This window comes from Tursiops truncatus, chromosome X, assembly GCF_011762595.2.
Source record: "Tursiops truncatus isolate mTurTru1 chromosome X, mTurTru1.mat.Y, whole genome shotgun sequence".
In the NCBI taxonomy this organism is placed as follows: domain Eukaryota; kingdom Metazoa; phylum Chordata; class Mammalia; order Artiodactyla; family Delphinidae; genus Tursiops; species Tursiops truncatus.
In genome coordinates this window covers 101,665,942-101,678,981 of record NC_047055.1, presented here as the reverse complement: position 1 = coordinate 101,678,981, position 13,040 = coordinate 101,665,942, and the positions used below count along the sequence as shown (strand labels likewise).

The following is a 13,040-nucleotide window of genomic DNA, read 5'->3' as shown; positions in this document are numbered from 1 at the left end:
TTTTGCTCTTTATGAGTGTGTGTGCATTAAATAAACATAAATAAATATATAAATAAATATATATGCATATATATTATACATATATATATATAGAGAGAGAGAGAGTGAGAGAGAGAGAGAGAGAGAGAGCGCGAGCATGCTAGCTCTCTGGAGAATGCTAACTAATATACTTACTATTCCTAGCAAATAACAACAGTGGAAGAAAAGATTAATAATAATAAAAGGGGCGTCCCGGGTGGCGCAGTGGTTAGGAATCTGCCTGCCAATGTGGGGCAAATGGGTTTGAGCCCTGGTCCTGGAAGATCCCACATGCCGGGGAGCAACTAAGCCCATGTGCTACAGCTGAGCCTGTGCTCTAGAGCCACAACTACTAAAGTCCTCGAGCCTAGAGCCTGTGCTCTGAAACAAGAGAAGCTACTGCAATGAGAAGCCCGCACAACCCAACGAAGACCCAAAGCAGCCAAAAGTAAATAAATTTAAAAAAATAATAGAATGTAGTAAAACTCTTATTTTTGTAGTAGGATTGAGGAAGTGATATTTCGTTTAACCCTTGGTATAACACTGAAGTCCACTGCACCAAAACTTACACTATTAGACTGGTTGGATTGCAGAAGATACAGAAAACAAAATACAGTGCATAACCTATAAACTCACTCTTCAGTGTGTGTTTGTCTAAATGCACCTATATTGCAAGTTGCCACTGGGAGGGGTGGTGCTAACTCTTCTTATCAATATATTCCTTAAATGTAAGACAAGTTCCAGGCTCTTCCTTAGGCCTGCTTCTTTTTTCACACCCCATCTCTATGCAAGCTTAACCACTCCAGGTAACTTCCAAATCTGTGTAGAAATAACTTCACCCCTGAAATCTCCTCTTGTGTTTTCAACCATTTCTCATTCTGGACATCAGCTATATCTTAGACACATTATTTTATCACCCATAATCAACTCCTTTTCCTGAGTTTGTCTCTGGTTATATCACCATCTTCCAAAGAACTGAATCTCAAAATCTTAAGAGGTAAGCACTCTCTTAGATCTTCAATTCCACACATCCAGTCAATGTCCAAATACTGTTAATTCTAGCTGCACTGCATATCTTAATTCAGTTCTTTCTTTTCACTCCACTGACACTGCTCTAGCTCAGGCTCTCGTGGCTCCTAACTGCTCTCACTGACTTCATTTCCTGCCTTATCCTCCACAACGTATGTGCTCACACTCACACTCACACACACACACACACACACACACACACACACACTCCTACAAATTATTCTGTCACACCATTGCTAACCTAAGTCTAATTATGTATTCTCCTGTCACCCTTTCCTGAAATATCCTTCCCTCTCCAACCTCTTTCTACTTTACAACATACTAATCAAATTTATGATTTTTAGACAAAATTTAACCTCCTGGGAGCATTCCAGGACCCACCTCATTCTGATCCAATCTCCCTTTCTCTTGCACGCTCTGTCCGCATTTTGTAATACTTCTCTACAGAAGTACTTACCGTAGACTGCCTTGCCCGGATATACTTGTTCAAGTACCCACATTTGATTGTTAGCTCTTTTAAGACAAAGGCTGAATCATTCCTCCCTGTATCCCCTCCATCACCTCTGATGTTAACTTGCACAGAGGAAGCATTCAAATATTTACTGAACTGAACTCTTGGGTTGCCAGCGGCATCCTGGTGGATGTAAACTTTGAGAGCTGCTTGTAGTTATAACAGGCTGACAGCGGGTGCTAGATGTCAAAAGAACGAAATTTATATGGTTGACTCCACTTCTTCTAAAATAAGCAACTCTCTACTAGACAATACCTGAGAGGAAGATATTGGCTGGCATTTCATTAGCAATAGAGATTTCATAAAAATGTGGAGAATAACAGTCTTTTTATTTCACCATGAAGCATTTCTTACATTTGGTTGCAGCAATGAATGATGGGTTGACAAAGCTGCCAAAGAACTGTCAGTTAATTCAGAAATCCTGTGAGAGTGTTTTTATTCTCATACAGTAGAGCATTCTCCTCTCTACAGCCCTGTACACCAGCTCTTTAAGCAATACGACACAAATTCATTCTCTTAAAATTTATATGATGTCACCAAATTTCTCAAAGAATTTTGGACTAGTTTGAAAAAGCCTTTGCTGAAAAAATAATTTTAAAAGAAACAACTCTCTGTTAACACTTGGTATTTTGTTTTAGAAGTTCCACCCTTGTGTTAGATAATAAAAGGCCATATATTATTTTCCCTTCATATTCTCCCAGCTCCAGTTCCTCTGTACCAGATTCATCTCATCTTGATAGTATCTACCATTTAATGAGCATCTAATATGCGCCAGGTCTTCACTTTAGAAACATCATGTAATTTTATCTTTATAATCACCCTACCAGCTTAAGTATTATTATTATCCCCACATGACAGATGACGGAACCATGGCTTAGAGAATTGAATCTACTTGGTCAAGGTTGAACAGCTAATAGATTACTGAGGTCCACTATCCTGCACATTTCCAACACATGTGAGAGACAATCCTATAATTAGACTTGCAAATACATAGAAGACAACAATATAAATGGGAGCAGTAAAACGTTATATTCATATTATAGTAAACTGAGGTCACTCCTAAAATTTTAAGTTCTCAAATAAGTATTTCTTTCTATTTTTTGACTAACAAGCCCTTACTATTTGATGTGCTTCAGGCTTTAGAATTATATAGACACCAGTTTAAATCCTAGTCCCTCACATGACATTTTACTAGGACCCCAGACATGTTATTTAAGCTCTCTGAGCTTCAGTTTTCTGTCTCTATAATAATGCCCACCTCCTAAGGTTACAGTAAATACTGAAAAGGAAATAGCTTACATCAATTGCCTTGCTTTTTGTAGTATCACTCACATGAAGGCTTTTCCAAATATTTGTTTCATTCTATTTATATATCTTATTTCATCTTTTCCAAAGCAACTTTCTCCTTTTGATCTTCTAAAACTCTCTCTCCATTTTTTTGGGGGGGTGTGGTGGGTAGTGGAAAAATCAGATAGTTACTTAAGAGCTTACTAAATGCTTTAAATGCTCTCCCACTAAGCATTCAAACAACGCAATTAGATTATAATTAAAACAACAAGAGATAACATTCACTGAACTCTTACTATGGCCAGGAGCTAAGCGCTCTTCAAGTAATAACTCATTTAATTCTCCCAACCTTGAGGTGGACAGAAGTAATCTTATTTTATAGAGCAGGAAACCGAAATCAGATAGTTTACTGAGATTAGTTGTTTGTTTAGGGTCACAAAGGTACTAAGTGGCCAGCCCAGGCAGCTTGCCTTTAAAACCTATATGTGCTATTGCCACAGATCTTTAAAATGGTAATGGTGGGGATTAGGGAGGGAGAAGCTACAGAAGCAAGGTTCTCAAATACAAATGTCAGATGAGCCCTGCTCACCAATATTATTTGAGGAATAAACAGAACAATAAGAGAGCAGTTCCTTTTTTCCATATCCTCCTTACTGCTATGAGAGGTATTATGGTACTAAGATTTGCAGTCGTAACGGACATGAACACGAGTTTTGCATAATTCAGAAACCTCCAAGGAAGCAATTTTAAATCCTTCTTATCTGTTTTTGATCTCCTGACCTAGCCCTTTTACAGAAGAAAATGACCAGGAATGGTGACACATTCAGCAACTGAAGGAAAATGAGCAGTTTGACCATCAGAAACAGCAAGGAGAAATTTTTACCTGAATGCTCTTAGAATGAAATTTATTCTTTCACCTAGATTATTACAACATGATTTCCAACAATATAATCACCTGAAAACAACAGATACCATGGAAACAGTTTTATACAGTGAAACATGGTTGGTATTTTGCAGCCCCAGCTACTAGTAGAGAAGAATTGCTTTTTACTGGCCTTTTCTCGTGACAGAATATAATAACTACGTACAGACTTCCCCAACTGTTCAAAGTTATGAACTGGGATTCATCAAGGAGGGAACCATGTTTCAATATAGTACTATATACTTAATGAATATTTTTCTTTATTTAGCTGATTCCTTTTTAAGTATTTCTAGAAGTTTCAGGGCAATAAAAAAGGAATACTGAAATCTTCAAATAAGAAAATACAATTTTATGAGCAAGTATCTTATTTCTACGCGTTCCCTGAAAACCAAATCTATACTAAGAAAAATTCTATTTTGAACACGATTGGAACTTTACGAGTACTCAATCTCCATCCCATTTTATTGATTTCAAATGGAGAGATAAACTGAAGTACAGCAGGGCTGCAAATGACATTGTTTAGATAAACATATCTTGTCAGAATTATCCTGGTACCAGCATTAGAGGCTCCGGGCATACCGAGAACTAAGATTCTGGCTTAGGCTCTAAACAAGAAACACAACATGTCTCAACAGACACCTGATTTTAAGAAAATGCTTTTTTGGACCATTTGAGTTGGAACCTTTCCACTATGCTGCAAATATTCATAAAGGCATTCATTCCTAAAAGACAAAAGCTTAGAAAAGCAGAACTATTCAAATCACTGGATATTAGCAGAGATATACAAAACTGCCCTCCAGTCACTCAGTTTTAATCTACATCATGAAAAAAAGTCGATACAATATTTAAAAAAGATTGCAAGGGATAATGGAAAATGTTTAGACAAAGCTGAATGGATACTGTAAAATAAATGAGTGTTATTTTCCTCTTGGGGGAAAAAAAGAAGGTTTTTTCATTGGTAAAATAACAAATGACTTTCTATATAGTATGTTTGGATTTGTATAAACACCTTAGCCCAATTTCCATATTTCTCAGGCAAGAAACAGAGCACTTAACTGTGTAGTGGGAATCCAGTCTCATAAATCGCTCACTCTTTTAGGCCTGTGTGTATCAACCTGGTTGGGGAAGCCTCATGGTTCCAGTCTGAGGGAGGAACATTCTACTATATCAGTTGGACAGCTCTCTATGTTGGTCATTACAAGGCAATTTTGCTCTTGTATTGCTGGTTTTAGAAATGGCATTCTATACATTACACAGAAGTGCATTCTTCTTCTCCAAATTAGCTGTGGAAGAGACCGACTAGTTTCTTGCCAAATTAATTTCTCTTCTTCCTGGGCTCAACACTGGACATTATTTTCCAGATTCCCTTGCAGTTAGATGTGGCCATGTGACAAGTTCCAGCCAACAGATTATGAACAAAGTAATGTGTACGACTTCCAGGCCTGGCTCATAATAAATGCCAACGGTCAATACTCGTTCCCCACCTGCCCGTTAAATGCATAACACTTTGATGTTCTGGATACAAAGGTTGGAAGGGGCTTGGGCTCCTGAATGACTTCATTAAGTGCTGCTTACTTTGGAATACACCAGAATAAAAAGTGAACTTATACTGTGGTAAACTACCAAGATTTGAGAGCTTACCTGTTACAGTGGCCACTGCCACCTAACTAATACATTAGCATATATCCAAATACATTGTTTAATCAACAATAATTAAAATTTCAAAATCAAGAAGAGTCTAGTTTAATTAAATATTCACTACAACTGAAAGGGGAAATGTCTCCAGGAAGTCAATCAAAACATCCGTAATTGCCGACTGAAACCGTCTTTAGTCCTAGCAGTCCTAGTGATTCAGGTCATTAACAAAAACATCAAAACAAGGTGGGAAGTGGTAAACATTCTGAAAGGAACACACACTTCTAAGCCAGAAAGAGACATCTGCAAATTCTAAGCTCTGTTCTTTGATTATTTTGTAAGCTTGAACAATTTAACCATTCTCAGAAACTGTTTCCTCGTCTATAAAATGGGGATTATGAAATTTAGCTGACAGGATTTTGTAAAGGGTTTACACACACACGCACAAATACACACACCACACACAACATGTACTGCCTGATACCTGGGAGGTACTCAATAAAATAAGAGCTATTATCACTATGTACCTAATAAATGTAAGTATGACTAATAATATTTTCCAAATATTAACCTTCGATTCTGGTCACTCTTTCCCCTCCCCCAACATACTGGCAGCCAGCCATTCTGCTTCTACTTCCTTAGGGAAGTGTTGACACAACAGAATGTATATTATGAAGACACAGACTCTTGGTTTTTAAGTTTCAAAAGCCTAGGCCTGGTATAAGACAAAAGCTTAGGAAGGAAAAAAGGATGATTAAACGAAGGTTTTCCCTACCCTTGCACTAGAAAAGATTCCTCTGGATGTGGGAGGGGAAACGAGCGGGCATTGCAGGGGAAGTAAGAAAATTTAATATTGATATGTATCCCTGGAGGGAAAGGAGGTGGAAGGAAGGGAGGAAACCCAGGGAAATCCAAGAGAATCTGATAGCAGAGGTGACCTGGGCCTTATTTCTGAGGAGAGCCTCTGACGAAAACAGGACGGAAAGCAGTTTCCCTTACCCTTCCCTCTATCCCTCTTCCTGACCTCATGCACAATCACTCTGAATCATCCCGTATAAAGAAGAGTAGGTGCAATGTCTAGGCACATGGGCCTTAAACAGCCTCTCAAAGTTCCCACCCACCCCAGTATGGCACGAGGAATGGTACAACGATCTCTGATATTACACAATGAGGGCATCCAAGCAGCAGAGAGACGTCTAGATCTGAAAGTGCCACTGCAGACAGGAAACAAAGATGGTCCAGGAAGCAACTCCCTGCTTGAACCAACAACCAAGGATATGAGCAAAGAGAATGGCATCTCCATGGATGCCAGCCCAGATCAATGACAAGTGAGGAGCAAATGTTCTGCGGCAGCCATGCTCACCACAGCAGCCCCCCGCTATGCTTTGCGACTACATAAGTCTGGATTGATGAAAATTATATTTTCTCTATTCCAGAGAATTACATTCAGGTATTGAAAGATAACATTATGGACTAAAAATCTTAGTTACAATAGTTTTTTTTTTTTGTAATTTGAGTTTTTTAATTACTGCAAAATATTGGAGATTTTTTAAACATCTTTATTGCAGTATAATTGCTTTACAATGGTGTGTTAGTTTCTGCTTTATAACAAAGTGAATCAGTTATACATATATATATGTCCCCATATCTCTTCCCTCTTGCATCTCTCTCCCTCCCACCCTCCCTATCCCACCCCTCTAGGTGGTCACAAAGCACCGAGCTGATCTCCCTGTGCTCTGCGGCTGCTTCCCACTAGCTATCTATTTTACCTTTGGTAGTGTATATATGTCCATGCCCCTCTCTCGCTTTGTCACAGCCTATATCCTCAAGCCCATATCCTCAAGCCCATTCTCTAGTAGGTCTGTGTCTTTATTCCCGTCTTACCCCTACAATAGTTTTAATATACAACTGTTGAGACTATTTTTATAAACGTGATGGAGGTTTATGAACTTAAGTCATTATAGAAACTTTTCGTACATGTTTCCTTAAGTTTCACGTGCCCGTTACGAAAAGACTTACTTCGATCAGTAATGACTGTCCTAGCCTCTTGATTGCTGGTCTTGTTTTTCAAATTCTGGGCAGCAGTAATGAGTTCTTCCAACTGGGGGCGCCTCTGTTCCAAATCCTGCAGTGTTGCCTGAAGGAACAGATATAACAATATTGAGGTTCTCCAGCACTGTGCATTCCTTTAATGGAATACAAAGAAAAGTGTAATTTTCAAACCAACCAAAGCACTTTTAGAAATAAAAAAAGATGTTACTAGATATAAATCTCTAATGTATAAGGCTTTACAGAGAGCAATTTAACAAGAAATGTGTTTCATTTTTAGATATCAAAACTATTTCAAGTGAAAATCTTGATTATGGATTTGCTCTACTATTTAAGAGATTAGACGGCGTCATTTCAGAGTACCTGGGTTTACTTAAACCAACATATGAGTGCCATGAGTAAAAAAAATGTAATTTTGAATTATGACAATGTATTTAAGAGAAAGACACTTATTTATACTTGTAATCTCATTCTGTGCAGTGTCAAAATTAAGGTGTATATTTTAGAAACAGAAAAAGCAGAGAAGTGATTTAAGAGATGTAACTTACTTAACTTCTTTGTACCTGAAACTCCTCACCTATAAAATGAGGTGATGTAGATGAGCTAAATTAGTCTTTCCCCAAAATCGACTCCAGTAACAATCACCTGATTCCTTTGCCTCACTTCTGAGTGAATGAATTAGATGGCAGGAGGAGGGCTGGAAATCTGCATTTTTAACAAATTCTCTGCTTAATTTTTATGATCAGGCAAGTTTGGAAAGCATCAGGCTAGAAGTTAATATTTGTATTCTGTACTACAACTGACTTTAATACTGCTATAATAAAAGTACCAAAGACAATGAAGCCAACAAATATATATATGTGGGGCTGCACCCGGCAGGCCTACAAAGCCTGCGCCTGCCCAGCTTCAAGACTGAAGAAGGAGCCTGGAGTCAGCAACAGAGACATCAGTGGTTTAATGGATGGGGGAGCTGACCTGTCTGAAGGAACGTCTTGGAGGCAACACCCCAGCGTGTGTAGCAGACAGCAGGCAGGACATGGCGGCAGTCTTCACTCCCGGTGGGAGTGGGCCAGTTAGAGGGGAATTGACATCAGGTGGGCTCATTAGTTACCAGGGAAACCAGCAGAGGGGCACGCCTCTCACCGCCCCTCTGATGAAAACAATCACCAGCTGGGGCCTGGGGCAAGCATGCAGGAAGGTCGGTCATGTGGATAAGATACAGGCGAAACAGGCACTGGTCGGGCAGGGGATGTACAGAGAGCAAGACAACAGCCATCTTGAGTGGTCTGACCATACAATATATATTTAATTATAGGTAGCAACGTCCTCCTTCCCTCAAGTGTCCATCTATTGACTCTGTCATCTACTCTCTCTACACTAAGGGCACAAATCCCAGTGATATTTACAAAGAAGTTTCGGGAAAAGTAAGGTATCTCCCTTGTTCTTGTACTAAAACCGAATACATTTTATTGGTTGTTATTAGTTTAAAACCAGTATGTGACAGATGTTTTACACGTTTTCTCATTTTTCGTCTCCTAATAACCACACTAATAACTAAGCCAGAAGTCTTTATGGTTTTAAATCTTATGCTCTTTCTACTACCACATGAGGCCAATGAAAGTGAAGAGGTGAAATGTGGTAGATGGTAATGTTTATGAACATCAGTTATCTACTATGCCCTGGTGCTGATTTTCTAAACACTTTTGTATTTAGAAAGGCCAAATTTTTATCATTCTGTAGTGTTTTTCTGTGAAGAGGTAGGGAGATAGGCCTCGTGATTTGAGCTCAATTGCTTTTAGTAGTGTTAAAATAATGGGAAGAACTTATCCAAACATCACACATCTATTTTGAGCGTTTTCACCTCTCTACCGAAAAACTGGAGGGGTTAACTTTTAACAAATTTTCCACATTTGTAAGCTGTGATTGCTCAGAAGAAAAATCCAATTTTCAGGTTCCTAACTTTTATGGTTTCTTTACACAAAAGTGTGTTTGAAATATGGAACAAGTTGCCAAAGACAGCTATTGACGTGAGTGGCCTAAGTCAGCTGGAGAGTACTGAATAAATTCTAAAGTAGGAGCATATAGTAGCAGACAGATTTTACGAAATCAGATGTCTTCCAGGATTAGAATGTTACACTCTGGTCACCTGTGACACGGCAAGCTCAGAAGGTACTTTGGCATTCCTGACTCTTAAATGTTTAATACATTCAATAATAGATTTTTAAAAAAGACTTACCCAGAAACCATAAAGTCAATTCTTCCCCTCTATATACACATAGCTAGCCAAGTACACAAATTCATTCATTTACTCACTCACCTTTTTCATTTTATAAATATCAAGTGTAGGCACTGTTTTAGGTGTTATGGATATAGCAGTGAATGAATACATTAAGTTTGTTTTATGCAATTTAAATAAAATTTTGTGTTTTTTGATACTTGGACACTTTTATATAGCAAAGATTATCTTTCTCATCATTTTTTCTTTGATTTAATATTAATCCACCCTCAAACAACCAGGCCATTCTTTGCTTCTAAATTCTGGATACATAACCCAATGATGGCTATACTTTTCCCATTCTTTTAGGATTATAAAGTTCGTTTAAGAAGTATGTTGTAGAAGTAACTTGATCAACTTTAATCTGAACCTTAACCAGGCTCTAAATTAAACCTGACCACAATGAACAGCTTTTACGGCTGAAATGAGCAAGCATGTCAATTTAGACTTAAAACCAGCCATTTTCCTCTCTAATGAACAAAATAGGTCTCAGGATACTGTGAAACCTGTTCTCTAGTTGGGTGATTCTCTAACTCTGCTGACAGACACATGCTTTATCAGCACCTGAGAAGATTCTTAATGACATCCTTAGAAGCAGCTCCTTAAAAATCTAAGGAGATTCACAACTGCAATAAAACCATGCCTTTCTAAGATTTCAAACAAAACTGTAACTTTATCCCACTTTTTGGTCAACACATACAAACGTCCATTTCAAAAAAGAAAATGTACAACAATAATAATTATGTGTGTATGTATATATATGGAATTTATGAGATGCTAATATGCTAATTAAATAGTGGTTTCTCAGTAGACCAGAATGGGAATTTTCTTCTTCCATTTTCCTTCCAGAAATAAAGGGAAGGATCTGAATATGGCATTCATTTAATATTTTTTTAAGATATTATACAAACAGTGACTGAAATACCTTCTTGCTAAAAAACAGGACACATGCACGCAATGAGAGGAACAATTATTTTTTCTTTTCATTTGGTTTTCTTTTGAGTGTACTCTATTTATTTGCTATTACAATTTCTTTAATTTTATAATCCCATAACTTCTCAAATACAATGACCTTCATCTCTATTCCACTGAGCCACCCACAGATGAGAGAACACCTTACATCTAATCATTACTCAAACTACCCACTTCCCAAATATCCATCTACAAAATTCTGTTCTCTGCCCCCAATCTGGTGCTCATACCAGATGCTACTCTCTCAGAAACAGTTTCTACTCTAATCTTCATCCTCATATGACCTCCAGTTGTCTTCTATTGTTCAGTTTCTTTATTCTAGGTTTAGTGGTCTATATTTGTCACACTAAACAAGTAGAATGCTAATTAGGCTTATTTTTCTGATATGAGCTCAGATACTTCTAACTTAAGTGAACAAAACTAGAACTATTACATGCTTAACAGTAACTAAGCATGATAATTGAGCACGTCTACAGGGATCTATCATTCTGGAAGAAACAAACATAAGGGAAGAAAGGAATCAGTGCTATTTCTAAGGAGTCATAAGCCAGCTACCGGGCTCTACTAAAAACAGCTTACCCCTTGGAGATGAGAATTCATCATGGATTCCACTAGCTGAGCAAAGATGGAGAAAAAAAAAATCTTCAAATACAAAGTGAATCAAAAGTCGTTAATCCTACCAAGTCTCCCCAGGGTTGACAGAAATGGTTATGAATAGCAATTCTGTGAAAAGGAGAGTTAAAGGATGGAGCCATGCATACTAGAAGTAGGTTATTTTAGGCTCTTAGAAAGAATTACAGTTCGTAATGCTATTTGTTAAAATACTACCTAAATAATACTCAAATAGAAAACTCTATATGTGTAGTTGAATATTTAGTATTTATATGTCTTAGACCTTAACCAGAAACTTGTTATATTTTTAGTATTTTTCTACAAAAATCAACAATCTTCACATAGTTAACTTTAGAACAAAGGCCCATGGTGATTTTCACTTGTTGCCATTTTCAGGAAATAAGCATGAATTCAACTTACATGTAATGTAAAAATGGAGACCTTATAGTCTTTTATTTACAATTTTAAAAATTAACATTGAAGATTGACAAGGTGAGACAGTTTACAGAACTACTTTATGTATGGAAGAAAATAAGCATTTAAGTCAGGTAGGTCCTAAATTGTAGCCTTTCTAGTAACTGAAAGAGATTTACCCGTGCGGATGCTAATCATCTGTCTAGCTTTCAACTGCCTCCTGGAGGGCCTTAATTCTGGCTTCTATTCTTGCATTCGGCTGCCTCTCCAAATACATTGGCTAAACTCAAAGTTGTCTTTCTTGTCCTCCACTTCCTCACTTCTCATTTACATTTTAAACTGGCCTGGATATTTTCCTGCTGGGCATAACTTTTCTACTTCTCTGAATGTTCTACCAGCATCTCGGTTGGCAACTTCTTCACAAGCACCTTCTAACTGTGGTTATCCTTTTGTCCTTCATTCACTCAAGAAATACTTTTTATAAAAGCATTTTACTTTTATATAATCTAGAAGTTACAGAAAATTTGTAAGAATGGTCAAAGAACTCACACATACCCTTCACCCAGATTCACTAATTGTCAATAGTTTGCCACATTTTATCATTTATCATTCTATCATTACATATACACATAATATCTGCATATGTAATATTATATATATTCTCTTCTGAACCATTTGCGAATAATCTGCAGATAGCATGCCCTTTACTCCTAGATATTTCAGTGTTTATTTTTTGGAAACAAATGCACTCTCTTACATAACCTCAGCTCAATTTCTAGTTCAGGAAATTTAACATGGCTTTAGTATGATAATCTAATCTACATTCTTTATTCATAGTATAAAAAGTACTCCTTTAATTGCCTTTCATTTACTGGTCCAGCCTCATGCATTGCATTTAGTTGTCCTATCTATTTAGTCACCTTTAATCTGAAATAGTTCTTTGCCTTTCTTTGAACTTCATATCGCTGATTATTTTGAAGAATACAAGCCAGGTATTTTGTAGAATGTACCCCAGTTTGGGTTTCAGCAAATACTCTTATATATTTATGTTATGTCAGTCATTGAGCTAGTCATAGGAGATATAGCAGAGAAGGAGGAAAAATTATTATTCTCAAGTGAAAAATGAACTAGTAGTGAGGAGAGGCAGTAAATAAGCAATTATAATAAACTGAGGTGAGTATTACAATAGGGGTAGCACAGGGAGTTATCAAAGCATACAGCAGAGATATCTAACCAAATTTAGGGTGTCAAGGAGAGTCTTCTGAAAGAAGTGGAGCTGGTTCTCAGCTCTTCTTTATCTAAACTACACAATTTTC

At 37.3% G+C, this 13,040-nt stretch overlaps 1 protein-coding gene across 1 annotated transcript in view; it reads right to left on the bottom strand.

Moving 5' to 3' along the window:
- DMD (dystrophin) overlaps window positions 1–13,040 on the bottom strand; it is a 736,567-nt gene that overhangs the window by 632,010 nt on the left and 91,517 nt on the right. Inside the window, exon 3 of the mRNA XM_033849482.2 lies at window positions 7,422–7,539. Within this exon, the coding sequence (XP_033705373.2) occupies window positions 7,422–7,539 (118 nt within the window). The remainder of the gene's footprint in view (window positions 1–7,421; window positions 7,540–13,040) is intronic.